At 34.8% G+C, this 25,745-nt stretch overlaps 1 protein-coding gene across 1 annotated transcript; it reads right to left on the bottom strand.

Moving 5' to 3' along the window:
- Positions 1-209: 209 nt before the first annotated feature.
- On the bottom strand, positions 210-11,036 carry LOC149246468 (vesicle-associated membrane protein 721). The gene is made up of 5 exons (XM_089457930.1): positions 10,362-11,036; positions 2,167-2,308; positions 1,954-2,074; positions 839-901; positions 210-670 (listed from the first exon to the last, which is right to left on the bottom strand). Exons 1-5 carry the CDS (start codon positions 10,549-10,551, stop codon positions 518-520), a joined length of 669 nt encoding a protein of 222 aa, XP_089314056.1. The 5' UTR covers positions 10,552-11,036; the 3' UTR covers positions 210-517.
- Between the last annotated feature and the right edge of the window lie 14,709 nt (positions 11,037-25,745).

Genomic DNA, 25,745 nt, shown 5'->3' with positions numbered 1-25,745 from the left:
GATACTTGCTTTCCAGGTTGCCTCAAGACACATTCATCTCACAAACACACACAGACTTGTCGGCAACCCAGCGAGGTCCTTCAAAAATTTTATGCTACTTGGCAGTCAAATTGTCCAAAGAATTACATAAATGCTTGTTTCAAAGTTAAAATGGATTTATCAACCACTCAAAATCGAATATTTACTGAACATAAGCTAGCAAGGTCAAATTTAAGATGTAAAACAATAATTCGTTAAAGATAAGAACAATAACAAATTCATGACCTTGATATAATACACTAAAGTTGCTGTACGCAATCAGAGTCTCTGCCCCACTGACTATTCAGAACATTTCGTTGTCATACTAGTCAATATGTACTATCAACCAGTGATTGTCCAAGCAAAATACCCTCTGACAAACATCATAGAACTATCTCACCCGAAACTGATAATATAGAGAGAAATACAGAGAACAAGAATGCCATCCATAGCCAATCAAAAGTTGTTCCAATTCAAATGGACCTCTATCTATTCCAGATCATTTTTTCGAACAATTGAATCCATGGCATATTGAAAGGACAATTATGAGAATCAAGGCCACCACAATTCCAAGGACAATCAATTTCACTTTCATGTTCTGAAACCACATCTTTCTGCGCAACTCGGTTCCCTTCTTTTGGAAGTCTTGAGCCTGAAAAAGCAGATAACGCTCATAAGATTTGAATGCTACTGAAGATTAATCCATCATTCAACTGCCAAACACGTAAGACTAAGAAATACATTTTATATCTATATTGTGGCAAAGGCTTGCTGAAAAGACGATGCAAGTCTGCATTTTGCAAACTAACTGACAACTCACCTGAAAACGAAGGTTTTCTGTTTTATCAACCAGAAGTTCAATCTTCTCACCACGGTCAAGAACCTGTTAAACACAAGAATTATAACTGATTTTCAAACAAAAACGGAAGTCAAGAAACCTTGTTATCATGCTAATATTGAGTTGATTTGTTAGAAGACCCACACTTAGAAGAAGGCATGCCCTATCCATTCACAAACTGGAGCTTAAGTCACCCACAACCTAGCACTGTCACACTCCTGGAGACCAGCAATCTTGCTAGGTTGGCTGGGGTGTGAAAGTCCAAACATGAGTTTGTATACAGAGTTACAATGTTTGCAACTTCGAGCTTGACTAGGTAAATTTGTTTTGAAGATAATAGTTTTGTAGGAACATTATTCTGTGGCTTAAGAATATTATGTCTTTTGCCAACCTTGTTTGTTGTCATACCAAATAACTGTAAAAACAAAATGAAAGCACTTAGACCTTTCACGCTATCCCCACTTGGACTATGCCATGATCATTTGGGATATCTACTGGAATGATTTATTAACTGAATGGTATGTAGTGGTCTCTTTTGTCAAAGGCATTCTCCATTGTACTTTCGACATGTTTTTGCTTGCAAATCACAAATATAAATTTTGCAAGAGCCTAGGTAGATAGAGTATGCATTCTGCCAGATTGGGAAAATTAAGTTTCTAGTTTTGATGTAACCACACATAAGAATATGTACCTGTGCATACAAGCATTTTAAGATTTTGTATAGAACACTCTAGAGCATAAGGAGAGGACCATCTAATAACAAACTCAAGGGCTGCTTCATGGATATACAAACATGTAACTCAGACTTTGAAATGGCTTGACAGGTAAATTACAAAGTCAGTTTGGCAAAACTCAACAACACTTCATTGATCCTATCCATACTCAACTCACCAGACTCACAAAGTTCTTAACAAGTCTCGGGAGCCAGCAAGTGTCTGCAATTAAATCAGACTCATGAACCATTTGAGCACAGCTGAATTGGCTCACCAAGTCTTGACAAGTTTCAAGATGTCTTGTAACTACGTTGTATACAAAAGGCAATTGCCAATTATATTATCAATGTGCTGACAAAAATAAACCAGCATATAAGAATCTACCTTTTCAATGTTGTCCATCATGACACCTTTCACTTCAGAAACCTGGGCCTTGACTTTTGCAAGTTTGCTGATCTCTTCAGGGTGGTCAATGCAATATTGCATGTGCTCTTTCAATTTTGACCTGCAAGATTTAACAAGCAAACAGTGTAAGTCTAACTCTGTCACTGATATAGGCAATTAGAAATGTAAACATCAAGAAATCCACAGCCCTACCCAAAATCCCTGTTCAAGCTGTTAGCAACAGCTGTGTCAGCTCTTCCACCACTATATCTCCTCTTAAAATCCTCCTTAACGCGCTCCAGAAAGGCCATTGGTACTTGCCTTCCAACAGATTCATCTGCAACAACACAATATGCTGCAAAAAAGAAAAAGACAAAAAAAAAAAAGTTACTTCAGACAACAGTAATAGTCAATTCTGTTTTCCCTTCATCTTTAGACCATACAACTTTGTTACAAGCCTTCTTAAACTCTCAAGTTCAAAGTAAACACTGATAGAACCCATTCCAAATCACCTTGGTTCATGTTTGAATTCAGTGAATAGAATTCCAAAAAGATCACCCATGCAAAAATATATGATAAAATAGTTCAAAAAAAAAAAAAATACAAGAGCATCAAATATCTTGAGATGTAACACTCAAGATATTTGAGTTACGATACAATTCCAATATCTAAAATTTAAATGCTTCTTAATGACACGAGGCCCTTGTGGTACGATACAATTCCAGTATCTAAAATTTAAATGCTTCGTTTATGTTTATAGTTATTTGTGACATCCTTTGAGATCTTTCCCTTTTCCTGGAATAAAATACAAAAAAAAAACAAATTTAATAATAATAAAATTTAACTGAATTATTGGCTGACTCAAAAGAATTGATTCTTTCAGTTTTCATGAGGAATTGATTTGGCAGGAAGACATAGGTCTTTAGCACCAAGCTACGTTTTACATTTTGGCTAGAGACCCAAAAAATGGTGATATCTTTGTATACTCTGATCCTATCTCGGTTTTAATACTTAAAAGCAACAAGGAAGATGGCTTGATTTTGTTTTTTTGTACATATTTTCAATTTCTTGCCTTTGTACATATATTCTGATCAATATAAAACATATTTGCGTGAAAATAAAAATAATAATAATTTCAAAATTGATAAGATTGTATTTTTAAGGATATGCCCAGGGATCAGACAGTATAATAGTCAGCAGTGGTGTTTCAAGGGCTCAAAACAAGCAATGGTAGGCACAAACAGTTCTCTTCCTCAACCAGTATTTCCTCCCCAAAATCCACCCTCACCATCCCCACTCTCAAAAAGTTACACTATTTTAATACCAGGAACCTCTCCACAACACCAATGGTTGACCAGCTGATTTGGTTTCGGAGTTCTGCAAATCACCTGCAAAGTGTCTTCGAGTGTCCTTAATTTCTGTCTACTCGTTGAATTTGTGCCCTACTCGAGGGGCAGTACCACTAATTGCTTGCTGTAATTTGAATGTAAAGATCAGAAATTAGAGTGTGTATTTGGTAGGTAACACCCTCCTGAGAGGGTGGGCTGTTACAAAGTGGATGTCAATAGAACAATCATTAAGAAAGTAGAACAGCCCCATCAGAACTCAGTATCTTGCAGCCGCCTCTGGATCTCATACTGTTTAACCAACATCATAAACTTCTGTTTGCAATGTCAAACTGGATACGGAGAGAGCAATTGAAGACTAGATTAAGTGAATTGCTGTTAATACTAATTAGCATTTCAATATGGAGATATTTGACACAATGTTGTACCAAGTGGTGACATTTTCTTGGAAGCAAAAACACAGAGGACATGTAAATACGAGTATTCGACACGAGAAACAGGGCATGAGGAACACATTATATATATATATATATATATATAGTTTATGATCCATATAGATATGAATCATGATGATATCTATTTAGTATTTAGTATACACTATTTAGTAATTTACTAGTTAGTTTATTAATTTACTACATCAATGATGTTCACAGTTCAATGTTCATTGTTCATGTTATAGCTTCTGTTATTAACTTCAAACAAGTTCGATCATGTTCAAACTTCACATAAAGTAATTTATAAATTATAAATTTATATCTGTTCAAACTCCACTGTTGACCAGCGTTAATCGAGTTTTCCCTCCCCTTTAGACCTCAAAGGTGTAGTGGGCAGTGAGTACATGACAGGGAGCTGGGCTTTTTATTTCAACACACGATCTATACTTGACTGGTCATAAAATGTGGTCACTGGTGTATAATAAAGTTAAGTTCCATAGGCTATAACGCAACTTACAGGGAATTTCAGTGCTCCAAACTCTCAGCAAAGCACACGAACATTCGTCTTCTGCATCTCCAGGTCCAGCTCAATGTGAAGTTGCGAACTGTGTTCTCAATCTGATGTAATTCCTCACATTGCACAACAATTTTGATTTCGGCAATGAGCAAACTTGACTTTGGCAGCAAACAATGCAAAAATAAACCATGTTGCAGGTTTTAAATGTCACTTTTCATGGGACACGTGTCCTAAGAGCCAAAAATGTTAGGGCATGTTTTCGCCACATCCAAAACACGTGTCTCGATTGGAGGACATGAAGAAAAATGTTTTCGACATGTTTTAGGGCACGTTTCATGTCTGACATGTGAAATACAAGACACGAGACCTTGAGGGACGTGTCATGTGAATTATAGTATATATATAATATATTTTGGCATTTATATTTAAAAAAAAATATTCAAAATACCAAATTAGTTGTAAAAAATGTGAAAACATCCATAGTTGTAAATAAATCAAGATAGATATGGCATCCATTATACATCAATGATTAATTATTCGAGCATCAACCATCTAGAATCTAGATTCCTCTCCTCTTGTCTAGCCTTTGCCTCTACCTCAATTGTCTAGGGATATTAGTCAACATTGCCCAATTTTTATCAAACTACCTAATCCAAGGCCTTAAAATATGGTAGAGAAAGCTTAACATGCTTAAACAATGATTTTGACTTGATTGAAAGGTGAATTTTTGTTAAGGCCATCACAAAAGAGTTCAACAATTAAAACCACCAAGTTCCAACACTATGGTACATATAGGGTTTGGTGTTCTTGATTAAATGTCAATCACATACCCTCATACAGGATATAATCTAATGAAATGCCACAATCCCACTCATTCGAATTCCTTAAAACTGTTAAGTCTGCTGAATTTTGAAGAGGATATGAACTTCTACTTTCTCCATATGAAGTCCGATGAGGCTGGAATTGAGGGAGCATCTAAGGAGCATCAAGGGAGCACCTTGGGAGTGTCCAGGAAGCCACAACCCAACTTAAGTCAAAGAAAAATTTAAACAAAATATTAAAATAAAAAATAGATATTGAACCCTGTGGAACTGCCCATCTCCCTCCAGATCTGCTCACGATCTGCCCGGATCTGTGGATTGAGAATCCGAAACCGCTGATTGAGCCTGCACAGTTCCAGATTTCCAAGAATCGTCTCAAAACAGAAAAACCACAGATCTGATTTTCAGATCCACGATTCCACTGAAGGATCGCCCAAGGATCCACATGGGACGTGGTTCCAGCCTTGGATCCTTGGTGGGGGGAGGATCGTGCAACACTGATTTGACATGATTTTATAAGTCATAATGCAATGATAAATCATGTATTAAACCCTACAAAAACCAAACCTTGTCCCTGAGGCCATCCACAAGCCATAACACCAAATCTCACAAGCAATAATTCTACAGATATAAACAATAACTCTATTGGCTGGAATATATATGTTAATTAGGGTTATCTCAAGTGGTTGGGCAAAATGGCTAGTATCTTCTCTATCCAAGTTCAAATCCCCATCAGTGACATGAAGAGTTAAAATGCCTTGATAAATATCATTGTATTGGCTTCGAAGTTTGTGAACTTTTAAGCCCCAAAGGTTAGCTCAATTGGTCGAGGTCTCGTTGCTAAAACACCTTGCCATTGGGAGGTCACGTGTTCAATTCTCCTCGATGCCCTAGCGGTTAGGCATGAATTAGTTTGGCCGGGGGGTGTGGTCCCTTCGGGTGGACCGACCCTGACTTTCCGTAGGAAGAAAAATAAATGGTCATACACCTGGAGGAATTGCAAGTTACTACTAAACCATAAAATATTTTCTTAAATTGTTCACAAGAATAGCACAACATTTTGAATGCCTATAAGGTTTCAGAAGAAAAAAGGAACTGCAAAGATTTTAACAGGTGAATGTCGAATAAGCACACACAATATAAGCAAAACCAACTTCAAAACAAATTAGTCTAACTATGTGACACGCTAATCTCATTTTTACAGTGTAGGTCATATTTAAAGGATCCGAGGAATGAAGAGACAAAAACAAAGCTTAAAGAATTGCTAATGGCTGAATAAAGACCATTAAACTGCCAAATCATGGCAATGACCGTATTAGAAGAATTAAATAAAGATATGGAATAAATTATTGGATAACAGAACAGCTGACGGGTCAGCTAATATCAGCATTTGCTTTCATGCAGAGCATCTGTGTAAACTGACAGAAGATATTGCAGATATTCACCTACAGAGTCATCCTTTTCAAGAATGCAAACAAAGGCACCTGCCATACTATCTAGATATGTACAAAGATCATAGACTTTATTTTTATTGAAAAATACATTATTACAGATTAGCAAAAATACATTATTACAGATTAGCAAAAGATGGATATGAAAAATTGCAAACTTCCCAATATTATTTTTTAAGATGCATCTTCCCATAAATTTCAAATCAAAATAGTATCCAGCTAATCAAGAGAAAATTCAGTGAGACTATTTTTCAGGTGCCTTACAAGATTATTATGCGGGTGAATTCAATGGCTTTTAAAGATTTGTCTGTGAATAAATAATATCACAAGAGAATTTGAGTTCTAAGACAGCAAAAGCTGTGAATTTTGTATGCATACCAAAATCACTTTGATTTTAGTGCATATGCAAATACGAAGTTTAAAACTGTATAGCCCACTATAATGAAGCACACACATCAAGGTTCTTTTGGCAGTAAACAGAAACCAGTATCTGCAAATAGGTATATTTTGAACATTGTTTTTATATCATACATATTAAAGTACATATTTGAGGTTGGAATAGAACAATCAAAAATTCCATTTTTGGTTAAACCATGACAAGAAGCAACAGTTCATATTTGAAAATCTTCAAAGTTTGGAAATCAATATTTGAAAGCAGTAGGAAGAAAGTATCGACTGAATCAGAATCCATATTGATGTTTTGCTCTAATGTCATGCAACATGGAATGCAATAGCTGGGGTGTCAACAACAAGAGATAGACCAAACACAAATATTGAAAAATAAGGTGTCGAAAGAGTTGCTCTACACTGATCCTGTAACTGATGAGCAAAAAGAAAATCCAACCAATGGAACCACAGGCATTCCCTTAGTCTGGGAACAGAGGAACTATATTCAACCCAGCTACAGCCCTGCAGCAGCTGCATCATTTAAAATATTCATGCGGAACAACCATTAAGATCACTCATGCCAAAGTCACGCAGTTGTGCATCATAAGTGAGGAAAGTGCACTAAAGATGTCAACTGAAAATCCTATTTGTAAAAGTTGTGCCAAAGGAGGTACAGTCAAGCAAAAGGAATGTTAATGTGCATCAAATATCCAAAACTAATGTAAATAACTCTAAGGAGACAATTCAAATTAGTAGTGTCTTATACACGAATATTTAAAATAATAATCACTGTGGTATGCACCACATACCTCAAGACAAAATCAGATGGGAAGTAAATAGCATAGCTAAAGATGATAAAACCATCTAGCTTTATTGCCAGAGAAATCCTAAAACACAGTTTTGCATGGAGACTTGGCCATATGACAAACAACCAAGAAGAGCCACACAAGCATATGTCCTGCTCCAGTGTCTGTCATTGGCACACCAATGGCACATACAAAAATTATTTGTATTTCGGGGTTCCACAATTATCATCAGACATTATTCACAGTATAACTCCAACAGACAACAAGTTGGCTCAAGTTCTCTTTCGATAACCTTCAAAGGATGTTTTGAATCAGTGCAAGGGTTCCATGTCCTAAACAATGAACAGGCAGACACATGATAAAATCTTGGCACACTTAAAAATTGGGACAATTAATAGTTGATGGACATGTGTATTATCAAGACATTCCATACATGTATTTTGGTCAAAATGGGTCTAGTAGGGAGAAGCATTTTTGTTTAATCTCCTATCAAGGTTAGGACACTGGCTTTATTTAACTGTACTTCTCCCTGTTGACTTCAGTCATAGCTTTTATATTATAATCAAATTTTCCATTTTTTTGTAAAATTTAAATAAAATAAAATAAAACACCTAGCACTGAGTCAAGAGAGGATCAGATATACTATAGGAAGCAAAAATAAATATTAGCTCATATTTGACAAAGAATATCAAATGAGCAACCAAATGATCCTCTGGATGTATGTCTCCATAGTCAAGCAAAATGCTACAGACACCACTACTACTAAAGATTTAGTTAGCATTGCATTGAATTCAAAATCCATTATCAGATTGGAAAATATCATTTCTGCTCCAAGTATTCCTTATCAGATTGGACAGTAGCATTTATGCTTCAAGGGGCCTTTGTTTTAATTCCAGTCTTCAGAAATCCTAAAGAAATTTTGGGCCAGTAGTTGATAATAATATAATATTTTCTATATTTTCCACCAGAAGCAAATTCTATTGGATGACCTTGACCAGTTATCATAGCTTCCTGTGTCTCTCTGGGTTCACATAAAATAAAAAGATTGTTTCAAGGCATGTGCTAAACTATTAACCTTGATAAAAGAAATAGATAATTAATAATGTTATTTGATTATCTACCTCCAAAAATGAAGGCATCTAGCAATTGTAATTTCATATCAATATGTCAAATTAGTGTGAAAACCATGCTTGATTATATTTAAAACAAACTTCTGTAAAAAAAGATCCCAAAGACCCATTTCCCTTGGTATTACCTTCAATCAGGTACCACAATCCACCAAATCCAATTCCCATACTCTTTCAAATAACAGCACTATTTACTTAAATTTAATGGAATAAAGTTGAATATCAAAAGATCAAAACCAACATTACAGGCAACTCTCATATTTAAGTGCTCGGGACCACAGAAGAGAATTTGGGGTCTTCTTTTTCCGTTGCAAGCAACTAGAAAGGACCCTCTTCTCACGTGCTGAGAACAATACCTTAAAACAGGTGCAATAATCTCCTACAGCAAAACCCATAGGCAATTAAGAACAAGAACCGGAATGTTTGGACCACCTCGACATATTTCTTGTTCAAACAGAACAGGCAAGTTACTTGAACGGGTGATCCCTTTTTCAAACAGACAACAGGCAAGTTACTTGAATGGGTGATCCCTTCTGGGCTATATGAGATTCCATGCAACAACAGAATTTCTTCATAATGATACCTACGTTAAAAATGTGACACAAGAAAAGGCCACAAACAAACCCATCCAATCCTGGACTGCCTATTGTGCAATAAAATTCTCATTTGTCCAACACAAATTTCCATCCGGAGTACTCCCCAGCTGTTCCCACCATAGGACAATATGCGTTTAGAATATTGATCGGAGTGGTATCAACAATGTAATGGTGCACATTCAGTCTCAATGAAGCTGGAAACATATACACAACACAAAAAGAATAATCGTAGGGAAACTGGATCTCCAAATTAATTAATGATCGATGCCCAGCATGGCTGTACCTTTTAATATAACTAGAACAAACTCATCTAAACCTAGGCCCGAAGTGCACCTAGAGGTTGCATATCTTCCCTAGAGGTGCATATCAAACCCCAGTTTAGATAAGTCTGTGCTGTTATTCATATTCAATGCACCCAAGGCATTGTCTATATTCTCTGCAACGTCAGACATGCTTGCACACACACATGCCTGAAGAGATGATGGATCGGCCTCATCCAGGCTTTAGAATGCACTTGCAATCATTAATGGATCACAAAACTAGAAAATCATAATAATGATCTAACGACACAAAGTTTAAGGCTTTTTCAGTGGATTACCTTAATGAAAACAAAATCATCAGATAGAGAAATAATAAGAGATCGGATCCGTCATCAGAAAATAGCAGGCTTACAATAAAATATCATTGCATGAACATACCCATCAATAAGAAACAGATCCAAACTCAGCCAGAAGAACCGATCAAACCCATCACAACATAACATAACCTCACTTACCATTAAAAATAAAATGAAAACCATTTCTCAGAAACCCAATAAATTCATCGAAGCAAAACCCTTATTCCCAAAAGGAATACAAAATGTAACCCTAAGTCTACCGACAAAACTCAAAAATCAACAGAATCATCTCAGAACAAATACATACCGAAGCCATCTTCAACAAGGTAGTTGAAGGTATGATTATCGCAATTGTATGTGAACTTGTTGTTGCTGGCGGGAAGCTTTTGCAGGCACTGAGCGGCAATACTTGTAAAATTGCCTTTGAATTCCGTGTACTCCGCAAGCACCACGGTGCCCCTCGCGACAAAACTGTATATCAGAGATTGCTGCCCCATAATACCTTCGGATCTAAAGGCCCTTCGCTGATATTAACCGTAGATAACACTATAAAAACCCGACCCTCGAAAAAATTAAGAGAACTTCAGGGATTTTGTGGAGAAAACTGATGAAACCACACCCGATTTAGTAAAGGAGGAAGAGGCCTTCTAGAAGGGAAGAAATCGCGCGTAAACCTGTTATGAGAAAGGAGGCGTGGGTATGTGCAATTTGACGCATTCCGTGGCCCTAGAAATGCGTTTAAGAATCCTACAGAATGAGGAAACTTCCCTACTTATACCCGAAACAATAGATTGCCTAAACAAGGTCTGCCGCATATAGATATATATTGCAGAGATATGAAGACCTGCTTGCCCTGCCCGATGACAGCTTACTTCAAACAAATCTTCAGGTTCTCCCTTGTCCCCCTTCTTCCACCTCACCGCCTAAAACGCTTCAGGTTGCGGAAAGTAGAAGTCACCGGCCCACCTGGAAAATATAATATTTTTTTCTATCTTCTTTTTATGACTCTTAAATTTACGTTTGAATGTTAGCGGGCGAGCAGGTTGGAAAAAGTTGTTTGTGAGCGCTTTCTTTAATCTGAATTCTTTTTTAACAATGTGGAAGTTGTATAGAAAACTTAGGAGCGAAAAGTGGACAAGCCTACAACGTATTTGTTGAGTAGATGGGAAGATTGTGGACACTTCGGGTTGATAAGTATTGTATCCGCTTGGTTGACTTTGTTGGTTGAAAATGACTTTCTTTGTTGAGTTGACCACAACCTTATAAGAGGGGTTGATCAAATTTTATTTTTTATTTATTTGGGAAAAAAATTATCTAAATTTTAGGTTAATTTTTGTTTTTTATATGTAAGGTTTTATTTGTTTTTTATGGTTTAATTTTTGTTTGAGTGAGCTTAAAATTTTAATGGTGGTGGGTGTAGGAGGAATTCTAAATTATTATGGAGTAAAAAAGATTGTCTATCTAACAGCTTGTAAGTTTGATATGTCAAGAGTTTATGACTTAGCTTGTAAGCCAAATATGTTAAGAATTTATGACTTAGCAAGAACTGAGACTCTACGAGGGTGGGTGAGCATACTCCTTAACCTTATCACAACAGGCTAAAGATTTTACTACATAAAAATAGAATTGAACACCGAAGCGCACCACTGGGTAAAAAATGGCCTCCTCCCTAGGCTTGGTGTGCTAATCAAAATGGTCTTTTTCACTATTGCCTAATCCCATGATCAATGGGTTAGTGGGCATTTAATGGGACCCCATTTCAATATGCACGACTTTTTAATCAACATCTAAACTAATTTGGGAAGGACAACAGGTTGTGGCCTACTTAGCTCTCACATTTGGTGTGGCAAGCTTTGTTTGTGGTGTGGTGAACAAAACATGGAGGCAGATGCCCTATCGAAATGTGGAGTTTCCCTCTATTCTGGTAGGATGTTTTTTGAAATGTTGCATGATGGCTCTATCTGTGAGGTGGGCTCCTTCGATCTCTAATTCGGAGGCATTTTCATGGGTTTTTTGACCCTCTACCAGCTATGTGTTGATGTTCTTTTATTGTCGTATGCTCGATCTCTCTTTAGATTTTAGGACTGTAAGTTTCTCAAAACACTCTGGCTAATTTTGGTTTTGTGTTGTGTCGGATGTAGTAATTTGTTCACTCTTATTTCGCTATCGGAAAGAGGATCTTTATCCTCCCAAGTTGTATGAAACTACTCTTTTCATTAATGAAGGATGTTACATTTTTTTCCTCTTGAAAAAAAAGCTTTGTCCGTGGTTATTTAATGCAAAGGAATGAACCACCTCATGAAATACAAGACAATGCTAACTTTGTGGGTTGCCTAAAGTTGTTCTTTGGTTGAATTGTTTTGGATTTTGTAAGGATGGAAATCGAGGAGTGAGTTGGGTAGAGATTCAATGTCAATTCGTCTATCTAGTGCGGGAACAACAAGTCTCTTGGTGGATCTATGTAGAGGTGTTCGTAAAAGGTGGCATTAGATCACGTTATGTTTTCAATGTGGGTAAATTCCTACACTCTAGCCAAGAAAGCCCTACCTTGCCAACCTTTTACCTTTGGTTCTTATTATTTCCTATGCCTTTGGTGCTTAAGTTTGGAATAGTAATAATTGATTTATTTTGGTCTTTCACTTTTTTGAACATGTTAGGAATAAAATTTTCTTTTTGGGGTTTTTCTAGTCTCATATTTATTATGCTTCTTCAATATTCCTCTTGACCACTTATATGTGAAAGACACATACAAAGTAGTCATAGACAAGTATGATCTAAAAGAGGTTTGAAAGGTTCTTTGTAAGCATGAAGAAATAAACAAGTCAGCAATAGTGAATTAATGACAATTTATTGCAAAATCACTAAGCTCGAATAGGTCAACACCACTCATAATGCGAACATCGCCAATTGTGTCCTTCTACAAAAACAACAAACTAATTCTTTGGAGGTTGAGTGTAATAAACTTCGCTCTCGTGTTCTTTCTACACACATGGACTCTCTTTCTCTTGCCTCTAGTAACCTCAACACTAGGAACTCATTATAGACATGCTTTGTGGATGATGAAACAGTTTATCAAAATCACAATAGAATGGAGATTGAAGAACCAAGCTCTCCTCATTCAAGAGAGAGGAAAGAAGCACAAGACAATGTTCATCTCTAATTGGTCTTAATGTTTTTCCAAGTCGTAAGTATTTTGAGTCAATTTGTTAAGCAAGCCACCGATAGATATTCTCGGAACTATCGTTTGGAGAAAATGTTATTGTATATATTAAACATCTAGAAATATGTATAGTTTCAGTATGATCCTTGAATTTTGTTGAATGTAAATGTTACTTACCTCGATGTAGTCATATTTTGAAAGAATACAAATTTTTGTTTTGGTTCTTCTTCTTTTTGTGAAAAAAAGAGTAACACCAAAACTTACCTGTTTGATTAGAGTTTGGGATCAAGACTTATTTGTCGAGCAAAATTCAAGACCCAAACATTGTGTTGTAACTTATTTTGACACCATTAAAAGTTACAAGAAAATTTTGAAATTTACCACTTATTCATGGCCACATTATCATGCATATGTGAATTATCATGGATAAAATGGTTTAATTAGCGATATTGGGTTATTTTGTTATGATGATAATAATTTAATTTCAAATGATTTTAATTTTATCAAAATATATCATCGAATATATTTTTATAAAATTTTAAGTTTAAAATTAAAATTATTGTTTTAATTCAACCATTAAATTCCACGCAGTTTTCAATGGCAGATGTTGGATCTTGGGAATCAATGGTTTATATTCCATTTCGGTACCCCCAAGGTCATCTAAGCTTTAATAGCTACGGGGTCTAAAGTCTTGTTTTGATATTACCACCTTTGATCACATGGCATATTCTCGTGAATTTCGCACCCACCACCCCGACTTGAAACCATATATCACCAAGGGGTCCCCCCGAAATCCACTTTCCTGACGTCTTAGGGAGAGAGAACAGGGCACACGTGTTGGCCAAAGAGGTCACAATAAACTTCATGTTTTAAATTTTTATAAAATGCTCACAGCTACGTTGCCATCATTTAAGGTTGTAATAAACAGGTTAATACCCCTAATAGCATTTCGGGACCCGATACAATTGTCAATGATTAAGTCATTTTAAATATTTAGAATGTTGATTGTGTTGACCACATCAGCATCAGTATTTTGGGCACATGTGTCTCTCTTATGATCAAAAGGGTAAAGTACGAATTTAATCTTGCTTACCAATGTAACTATTGAGAATGCCATGTGATCAATTCCTCTATATCAAACGAACTTTGATTTGCAATCATGACTAAGGGTGATGTTAATTTTTAACTTAACACATAATTGTGTTCAATGTATCTTACACCTCATATCATGTGAGCAATTATATTGGTAAATTATCCAAGTTTTCACTTGGCAATTCAAACTATTTCCACTGCAGAGACATAGTATCGAATCTCATGGATAGTGCTAGCCAGAATGGGAAAAGGAGGCATGCTAGACCAAACTAAGCCTACAATGCCATACCTATTAAATGTGTACCCTGATCTCCTACATTTGTTCCAGCAGGCAGGGTGGAGTCAGTTCTTCTATCGGTGTTCTAATTATCACAATTTTGTAGCCCAATCGTTTGCAACAGGGTTCGATGGTAGCCGTGTAGAGGTTGGTGGTTTAGCATTTGAAGTCACAGAGCACACTGTTGCCGAAGCCACAACTTTGCCCATGGATGGAGAAAGGGTCTTTCACAATCATATCCTAGCCGGCATAAATGTTCTGTCTTTCTTTAAATAGGAGCACAAAGCAAAGAATTAGAAAGCTGGAGTTCAAAAGGACTGGCTACAAGACAAATGGTATGCCCCCCTGCGGCTTTGCCAACAATATTTTACTTGTGAGGGTCGTTATAACATAGTCAATTTGTATCATTTCTACTTCTTGGCTCATTTAGATGGGCAGATTAGGATTAATCCCTGCTTCTACTTGCTAGAAAGCCTCAAGCACATGGTTGCTAGGTACAGGGCTAGGGTTGACCCTTCATCACATTTTGTTTATCACAAGGCACTGATAAAATTTTTAATAGAAAGCCAGTTGATTAAACTAGGGAGGACCTGGAACCATTTCCTTTTCTGGGGAGGGTTCCAGCCTCAACCTGCCAGGAGGAAAAGGGGCAGACCCCAAACTATCAGAAGGATGAAGAAAACTTAGACTCAAGTTCCTATTCGGACTCCTATCATGTATGAAGACTCAGAAACTCCATCCACCTCAGCTGCCCCAAAAATTCCCAAGGTTTATCAAAGGAGGAGTGCTCAGCTTCATAAACCAGATCCTACATCGTTGGGAAGTCTAGGAACTGACATTGGCTCCGATGGTTTTTCAACTTTACCCTTAGAAAGCTCCCCTGCAGACACAGCTACACCTAGATATTTGAAGGGGAAAAAGCCAGTGATATAAGAAGCGAAAAATAAACTAGCACCTAATATTCTTAGACAAGGCAATAGGCACACTAGGCTAACAAACAAACTGCGGTATAAAGTCAAGCTTAGAAGCAACCCAGAGTTAGCTAAACAAGTCATTGATATATATGACATGCCTCTGAAAGACTTAATCATCAACAAGGAACCTGCAAATTCTAAGAAAAAGCCTACAAAGTCTGAGAAGAAGCCTGCAAGCCCCAATAAGAAAAGAAACAAACAAGCTGCCAAAGCAAAGCCCATGAAGACTAGACAGAACAAGAAACAGAGATTAGACAAGCTGAATGTGTTACTTGAGGCTGGCAGTACCCTCAGCTAATGTGTTAGGGTATCAAAACCATTTTTTTCCACTTGTTTAATCCAAAACTCATTTTTTTCGTTTCATTGACAGTCGGCCTGCCAATTTTGTATGCAAATTGAGAGAGTTGACAATGCCTTTGTCAACATTTTTTGATAAGCTTGACAATGTATTTGTCAACTATTTTGAACAAAGTTATGCATACTGATCAATAAACGACGCCTACAGGAAAAGGCTGACAACATACCTGTCAGTGATTTTGCAACAAGACAGAGACGTTGACATGTCTGTTGTTAGCGATATTCAAAAGGATTGATCTCCCGGTTGTCAGCAATATCTCAGATCAGAAAAATCATTAATACCGAGGACCTGCCTGTCAACAATTTTTCCAGAAAAAACACAGAGCAACAAAAGACATCTAGGAGTAGTGTTGATAAAGTATACAGAGGGACTTGTTTTGTTGAAACAACGATGATAATCTATAGAGGGACCTGTTCTATTTTTCGGCTAGATAGTTGACAAGATCACTCTATTTTTGCCTAGATTTTAGCATATTTGCCTACAGTTTTTATAGGGTTCATTAGATATTTTCTGAAGTTTATTTTTTTCATGCATGAACTTAAAAGATATTTATAATATCTCAATATTGTAATTATGATGATTCTATTATTTTGCAAACTGTTATGTAAGTTCTATAAAACAATTTATGTAAAGATGTAATAATGTTGGCTTTTGATGCCGAGACCCTGTCGCTTTGTAAAACTTTTATTACAAAATTCCTAATTGAAGTATTCTAGCTCCAGTTCTTGACAGTAATTGTTTTTCTTGTTGTTTTTCCAGTATTTTCATATCTTATTTATGCACATGTTCAAGGTAGCATAGGGGATCTGGGTAAGAATAGATTAAATGTCAATCACTCTAAAATCTCCTTGCAAAGTTATAATCATTTAAAGAGATTAATTAACTAAATTGTCTATCTTGGTTAATTCCTCTATATCTGTTAATTGTTGTCTTATGCCATCTCTTGAAGGTGTTCAATTTGGTTGTAGAAATCTTCTACACACATCCACCGTATTTGGTTGATTAAGTATTTAGTATGATTGCTTAATTATCTTGTATTCTCTTATATTCTTATGTCAAATTCTCTAAAAATCATGTTATTCTGTCAAACTGGATGCTAGCACTTTGACCAAGGACTCTATAAGAGAGGGATTTATTCATGGATAGAGATTGTGTAATCATCAACAACCACCCAAAATAAATCATAGATCTGGCCATTGTGCTCCATAGGTTATTGTCCAGTGACAGTGAACAACATTAAAAAAAGCCTCGTGACATTTGAGGGAGCCCCCTCTGGTTCAAGGGCCAACTTGAACCTAAAGATTAGTCGAGTTGGTTTCTCGGCATAGTTTTTGCATCCAAGAATTGCCTACGAGAAACAAGTACAACACCTTGCATGAATAAAACTTAGGACCATGACTTTATTCACATGAGTCAATTAAATTTAGGTTATCAATGTCGATCTATAGGATCCACCATTACAACAATATCAATGTCAATTGAGAGCAATCATTGCAATGGTGTGTATGTTGTTATCTAGGATAAAGCATTACAATAGTGTCCTTATTGTTATCTAGGATAAAGCATTACAATAGTGTCCTTATTGTTATCTAGGATGGGTTATTGCAATAATGTTATAATTGTTAGCCATAGTAGAGCTCTTTAGCTCATGAGATCCAAATGACAATTCACGTACTTATTACATATCGCAAGAGTGATATCAGCGTTTACCAACCTAGATTTATTTGAACATTGAATCTATCAAGTGTTTAAAGGGGGTAAAATCTCTTAATGCACAAACATTTGCTTGAGTTTTTACACTCCAATAGAAGTTTGCACTTCAAGTCATTTGATCCCTCTCAATGCTTGATAGATACAAGGTTAACATGCATGTAGACTAGTTTATAACTTGAACAAGGCAAACTTCACTTGTGCCTTTTTCCTAAGTATCATATTTTGTCAGTGTACATTGACCCTATCATTATGTTATGTTACATGTATCCCCCATACTAAGTTGTAAAATGTGCCTCACCATACAACTAAGCTCAAAGTACATTTATAATTGTAACTATATCTTAGCATGGATAATCATTATGTGTAGGGTTGTTACTAGGGGTTTGTCAAATCAATGAAAGTGAGACATTGTTATTCTCTCCACTAGGGTTCGATCCCCCAAGTGTAATATTTATCCCTTGTTAGTCAACACATTTGTAAAGGGGGCATTGGAATAACATGAGCCATCATGATTGTTAAGTTAGGAAAATCTTCAATGTTCAACCTTATTATCCATTTTTTTAAATGGAGAATCCCCATGCTTATCGAAGCGGGGAAAAACTCCTATGTGGTGTCTATTTAGGGCTTCTTGAGTAGTTGAACTCATAACCTTTTACCTATCTACATGGATCCTCAATCAAGAAATCAAACTAGAGTGTTTAGCAAGGTACCCACATATTTAAAACAACCAATTTTATTATGTAAGATATATTAATTCAATAATATTATTGTTGTTAGTTAAGATGAGTCCCTTAAGTAGAAACTCCAAATGATAGTTGATCCAATTATAGACGATACAAGGAGTGTTGTTGTAATGACTAGGGTGCCCCAAACACAAGATCTAAACAATAGTCAACCTAGTTACTAATTATAGTAAAAAACATCTTCTAGAGTTAAGATGAAACTTAAAACCTATGTCCAACAAATTAGTTTCATGATCTTTTGAATTGTATATAATGAGCCTAGATCCATCTTAACTCTGGATCTACCAAGCACCCAAAGGGATCAAATATCTTTTCACTATAAAGGTGGTTCGCATCTGAAGAGATTCGATCTCTTTAGGTGCTTGGTAGATCAAGAGTTAAGATGGATTTAGGCTAGCTTAATTATTAATTATAATTATAAATATATATTTTATTTTGACCAAGTGAGAATGTTAAACAAGCCATTACAACATCTCTACCATACTCGCTTGGAGAACTTTATGTTTTTATTTCTATTTTTATTTTGACCGAGTCAAAATGATTAACAGGACATTACAACATCTCCACCATACTGAGCTAGAAAGCACCTCTCCACGCAAAGAAGAAGAAAAATATCACTCTAAAACAAAATTACAATATACAAAGCAAAAAATATTACATAAATAACAACCACAAAAATAATAATATTCCATAGAAAATGACAAGTTAGAATACGTACATCTTCCAATTAAATTGCTACACAAAAAGCCTTTGTCTTACCAACCAAAAATTCTTATATACCAATTAAATATCCCTTTAAAATCAATATTATTATTATATTTAAAAAATACACATATCACATAACTAGTTAAATAAATTAAAATAATATCAATCATATATATTTAAACATACAAATTTTAAAAAAGTATCATTTTTTTATCAATTTAAATAATCATTATTTTACTAATACATATTTAAACAATAATGCTCAAGTATTGTTATTACCAGCCTAGATCCATCTTAACACCGGGTCTATCAAGCGCTGAGAGGGATCAAATCTCTCAAGGTGCAAACCTATTTTTTGAGTGCAAAACTTGAGGAATGGTTGCACCTCGAGAGATTTGATCTCTCTCGGTGCTTGATAGATCCAGTGTTAAGATGGATTTAGGTTGGTTTCAGTCATGTGCGGTCATAAAAAATTTGCTGAACATCTAATTATTTTGATCATTTTAAATATGTTATATATGTCTAAGATTTATTTGGTCAATTTAATTTAAAATTTGCTTAGTTACCTCAGTTTTTTGAGATGAGAGAGATTGTTAGTAACTTGAATGACGAAAAGCGATGAAATACAAATTTTGAGTGCAAAGTGTTAATGTAACAATTTTGATAGATAGAAAATGGGAATACTAAGAATATAGTCAATTACAAACAATCTTCATTGCAATCAATCTAAACTATTTCCTTCTACTGTTCCTATTGTCACACCTATTATTTTTTCCATTTTCTCATATCGATCATATGAAAAAAGTAGTTGGAATCATAAGCCATTCAAATATTTAACTCGATCTACTGTAGTAAACAACATACCTTGTCTCTGTTGCTCTCCAATATTAATTACTTTGCATTTGAATGCAAAGTAATTAACAATGTTGAATGATGAAAAATGGGAATAATAAGAATGTACCCAATTATAAATAGTTTATAGTTTCGAGAAGCAAACATTTTATTTAGGATGAAAATTCAAGTATTGTATTTATGGTTGAATAATTTTTATGTGCTTACATTGAGAGAACGTGTGTGTGTTTCGGGGGTGAGAATGAGAGACAAGGGGAGATAGAGATATAGATGGTGAGGGGAGAGGGAAGAAGAGAGAGGCAAAGACCGGGAGGGAGGAAGATATATATATATATATATATATATATATATATATATATATATATATATATATATATATATATATATACAGAGAGAGAGAGAGAGAGAGAGAGAGAGAGAGAGAGAAATGTTAAAGAGAGAGAGAGAGAGAGAGAGAGAGAAATGTTAAAGAGAGAGAGAGAGGGATGGGAAATGGAGGGAGGGAGAGAGAGATAGATAGATATATAGAGAGAGAGTGTATGTTTAGGGGCTAAGTTAAAGAGATAGAGAAGGAGAGACAATGGGAGATAGAGATATAGATGGAGGAGGTAGAGATGTGCTTACACTGAAATCAATGCACACTATTAATCTAATTACTTTGAAATTAATGTACATCATACATCTTGTTGCATCAAATCATAAATCAACATCTACACTAAAATCAATGCATCTAGTGCAAACAATCAAATAGGATTAGAAATCAACATTTATACTGAAATCAATGCATCTAGTGCAAGAAATCAAATAGGATTAGAAATCAATATCTACATTGAAACCAATGCATCTAATGCAAGAAATCAAATATGAGTAGAAATCAACATCTACGTTGAAATCAATGCATCTAGTGTAAGGTATTAAATATGATTAGAAATCAACATCTACACTGAAATCAATGCATCTAGTGCAAGCGATTAAATAGGATTAGAAATCAATATCTACATTGAAACCAATGCATCTTGTGCAAGCAATCAAATAGGAGTAGAAATCAATATCTACATTGAAACCAATGCATCTAATGCAAGCAATCAAATATGAGTAGAAATCAACATCTACGTTGAAATCAATTCATCTAGTATAAGGTATTAAATATTATTAGAAATCGACATCTACACTTAAATAAATGCATTTAGTGCAAGCAATCAAATCGGATTAGAAATCAATGTCTACGTTGGAACTAATGCATCCTGTGCAAGCGATCAAATAGGAGTATAAATCAACATCAACATTGAAATCAATGCATCTAGTGTAAGGTATTACATAGAATTATAATTCGACATCTACGTTGAAATCAGTGCATATAGTGCATGTGATAAAATAGGATTAGAAATCAACAACTACATTGAAATCAATACATCTATTTTAGTGAAAATCTAAAATATTCATGACTTTCTAGATCTAGCTTCTATGTGTGTATTTGTCTCTGTGAGACTCTTTCTTCTTCCCTCTCTCCCTACCTTCCATTCTGTGTCCGTCTACCTCCCCCTCTCCTTCTCTCTCTTCCCCTCCCTCTCCCCCCCGTCTCACTCTATCTTCCTCTCCCTAACTTTCTGTATCTTTCTCTTCTTTCCTATCTCCCCCTGCCATCTGTATTTATAGCTCTCTCCATCTCTCCTTATTTGTCTCTCTATCTCAACCCCTTAAACATATGTCACTCTCTCTCTCTCTCCCCATATCTATCTATCTATCCATTTATCTCTCCCTCTTCCTTTCCCTCTCTCTCTCTCTCTCTCTCTCTCCCCATATCTATCTATCTATCCATCTATCTCTCCCTCTTCCTTTCCCTCTCTATCTCTTCCCCTTCTCTCTCTCTCTCTCTAACCCCTCCATCTATATCTCTATCTCCCATTTATCCCTCTTCCTCCCTCCCTCTCTTTGCCTCTCTCTTCTACCCTTCCCCCCGCCCCATCTATATCTCTATCTCCCATTGTCTCTCCTTCTCACCCCAAAAACATACGCACTCTCTCTCCATATCTCTCTCTCTTGCCACTCCCTCTCCACTTTTCTCTCTCTATTTCTTTCTTCCCCTTCCAACTCCATCTCTTTCTCCCCCTCTCTCTCCTCTCTCTCAAGTCCTCTCTCTTTTTCCTTCCTCTCTCTCCCCTTCTCTCCCACCTCCCTCCGTCTCTCCCCCATCATACACACACTCTCTCTCCACCCTCCAACTCTGTCACAATCTCCCTCCCTCTCTCCTTCTCTCTCTCCCCCTCTCTCCCCCCTCCATATCTATGTCTCCCTGTCTCTCTCTTCCCCTTCTTTCCCTATCTTTATCCTCTCCTTTTCTCTCTCTTCCCTCGTCTCCCCTCTCCCTCATTCCATCTTCATCTCTCCCTTGTCACTCCCTCTCTTCCTCCCTCCAAATCCATCTCTCTCCCCCCCTCTCTCTTCCTTTCTCTCTCTCACTGTGTCTGTCTCCCACACTCTATTCCCCCTTCCATTTCACTCTCTTTCTTAAATATCGTCCCATTGTATTGTATTTAAGAAAGTATCTAAATTAATAAAAAAACATAATTGGTTGTAAAATATTAAACTTATATTTTGGATCAATCATGTTAAAGAAAATACAATAATAAAAAAATTAAAAAGAATCACACACTATATTTCCTCTATCATTGTTAATCACTTTTCTTTCTCACTTCCCTTGGATCCTTGGTTAAGATGCATCTATCCGAGTTCATTATAATATTATTTATATTATATAAATTTCACATGTGTATATATAAAAGTATTCTCATTTTTTAATTTATTGAAACCTCCATTTAATCTCTATGAAAATATTGTTAATAGTAGTGAGGATGGAGGCTTCAGATATACCTCAAAATTAGTTATAACCATTTTGTTATTAGATTTAATTAAAAGATGTTATGAAATTAAATTAAAATAAAATATTTGTAAAATATTTTTATTTTTAAATAAGTTATTGTTTTTGGGCATGTGGTGTTGATAAAACATGGTATTGGCCCATGGTATTGTAAAAAAACCTACTTAGAAGTTAATAATATCCATGGTAAATATTCATGATTAAAAATCTTGTCATATTGTAAATATTAAGTTTTTATTTGTCTATTAATTAAATTTATAGATGGAACGCATCTATATTAATTGTTACAAATATATTTGGTGTTAAGATGGATCTAGGTGTTAAACCATAATAATCTATTTTCTCTATTCAGGCTTCTGTAATCCATAATAAATTAAGAAAAGTCTTTCGGTATAAATCACATAAGAGAAATTGAAAAAAGACTCAACAATTTGAATAGAGACTGTAGTTGGATTATTAGTAGAAGTTGGCTTTGGTGGTCCATAATGAATTAAGAAATGTCTTTCAGTAGAAATCACATAAGAGAAATTGAAAAAAGACCCAATAATTTGAATAGAGATTGGCTTTGGTGATCCACAATGAATTAAGTAAAGTCTTTCGGTAGAAATCACATAAGAGAAATTGAAGAAAGACCTAATAATTTGAATAGAGACGATGGTTGGATTATTAATAGAAGTTGGCTTTTGTGATCCATAATGAATTGAAAAAAGTCTTTCCGTAGAAATCACATATGAGAAATTGAAGAAAGACCCAATAATTTGAATAGAGACAATGGTTGGATTATTAATAGAAGTTGGCTTCTGTAATCCATAATGAATTAAAAAAAGTCTTTCTGTAGAAATTACATATGAGAAATTGAAGAAAGACTCAATAATTTGAATAGAGACGATGGTTGGATTATTAGTAGAAGTTGGGTGTCCTCCTAGTTTTTTAGGTTTCTTTTTGGGATTTATTTTATTTGTTTATTTATTTGGCGATGATGATGATGGTTAATGTCCGCTGAGACCAAACAAAGGTCTATCGGACCTAAAGAAACAAATTATTTATTTTGATTTAAGATTTTATTCCTATGCTCAAAAAGCTTGGAGAGAAGCCTCCCAAGCTCACTATAATTTTGACATTGTAAAAGGCTAGGAAGGTCAGTATTGTAACAAAGATTGTGAAACTGAGATCTAATGTGGTTGTACGCGGGGCACTCTAAGAGGAAGTCGTTTTCATCCTCGATGTTCCTATTCTCACATATATGACAGATCCTTTCCATCCATGGCATTTTAGGAACTGCCCAACGACCTGTTTCACTATGGAGCTCATGAGAATTCGTTCTAATATTTGCTATATTAATTTTCTTCTTTGAGCTAGTTAAAATAGAGAGATACTTTTGATCTTCTAGGGTGGGGTTGATGACTTTCTTATAATAACTTAATTTTCTTTTAGCCGCTAAATCTTTCTCACACCACATTTTTTCTTTGAACTTAGAAGTAACAATATCTTTAATGTTATTTACGTTTTGCAATGCGTCATTTTCTTTGATCTCCCAATAGTTTAACCAGGCCCTTGTGTCTTTACGCCACCCTCGATTGAGCCTTAGGTGGTTTTGGCTAGAATTTAAAGCTAGCTTAGGAAGTCTATGATCGTCTATGTTATTGAGTTTGTGCTTGTACAACAAAAACCTAAGCATAGCTAGGCTCTCAATAGGGGAAAGACCTGCTTCTATAAGGAGAATAGGATAGGGTGTATTACTTTTAATTTTCAAGTTATAAGTTATAAAACGCTTTTGGATCTATGTAAGTTTTGGTGTCCTTTTTATAGTATTTGTTATTCGTTTATTCTTCATTAGAGTTTGTATTCTTGACCCTTCGTGTTTTCTTAAGTATTTTATCATCTTATTCGTTCTTAACTCCTTTTAGTATTTTTGTTATTTATTTAACGTTGTTGACCCTGTTTTATTTATTGATTACTTTTCTTTGAATATATATATATATATATATAGATATATATATATATATATATATATATATATAGATATATATATATATATATATATATATATATATATATTTATTTATTTATTTTGATTGGGTATATTTTTGTTTTATTTTATTTATTTTCCATTATTTATTTTTATTTTATATTTATTTATTAAATGATCTAGCCGATTAGGGTCTTGTATCTTTTTTATAATTTTTGACTTCCCTCCTTGTTTGGAGTTTGTTGTTGTTTTTTTCAATAATAAATTTTTTTAATAATATTTTATTTTAATAAATTAATTTAAATATTATTTTTCAAAAACTAGCCTTTGTCATGCTCTATGTCTTCATTTGATCGTGATGATGAATTACACTTATTGCGTTGGCTAAAACTTTCTCTTATATAATTTCTACCAATTTTTTTTTTAATTCATAATAAACTAACTTATCATTGAGTAAATATCAAATTCTTCACTTTATCATTTACCATCAATTCCCTATTTAACATCTTAAAAATATTTGTATTAAAAAGATAAGTAATTCAAATATTGAAAATCTAACTCAAGTCACGTATCATCTGGATTTGTGCGTTGTTCTGATATGTGTACTTACTGGTTTCCAGTTGTACCATAATGGGTTGAATTCTATTGCCACCATAATGACATGTCCCTTTCAAAACGCAATAATACGTCCTTTTCATGACAGAAATGAGCTGTGATGCGGAGAGCTTTTGAAGTTTAGTATTATTATTATAATTATTTATATATGTAATGACGATCGTATCATTTTATCAAAGTAACTTAAATGTAATATTTTCAATAAAATTTTAAAAATATTATATTGAAATTACATTATTTAATTAATTTATTAAATAAAATAATGATGGTATTTTTAAATTTTACAATTCTTTCATTTTTAATATTAATTTTGAACTTTCAATATATTGATTTTTTAATTATTAAATGGAATGTT

The sequence above is a fragment of the Pinus tabuliformis genome, chromosome 7, assembly GCF_031772625.1.
Source record: "Pinus tabuliformis cultivar Carrire ecotype Pingquan chromosome 7, CPIR1, whole genome shotgun sequence".
Classification (NCBI taxonomy): domain Eukaryota; kingdom Viridiplantae; phylum Streptophyta; class Pinopsida; order Pinales; family Pinaceae; genus Pinus; species Pinus tabuliformis.
The sequence above is the reverse complement of the archived record's forward strand: the minus strand, read 5'-3'. Positions and strand labels throughout refer to the sequence as shown.

What these genes read in the sequence shown, in the direction of transcription:
- LOC149246468 (XM_089457930.1), bottom strand. Translation starts at nt 10,551, where the DNA reads ATGGGGCAGCAATCTCTGATATACAGTTTTGTCGCGAGGGGCACCGTG. An exon ending in CCTTGTTGAAGATGGCTTCG is followed by an intron (nt 2,309 to 10,361) that starts GTATGTATTTGT and finishes TCTTTTTTGCAG; the next exon opens with CATATTGTGTTGTTGCAGAT. An exon ending in TGATGGACAACATTGAAAAG is followed by an intron (nt 902 to 1,953) that starts GTAGATTCTTAT and finishes TGTGTTTAACAG; the next exon opens with GTTCTTGACCGTGGTGAGAA.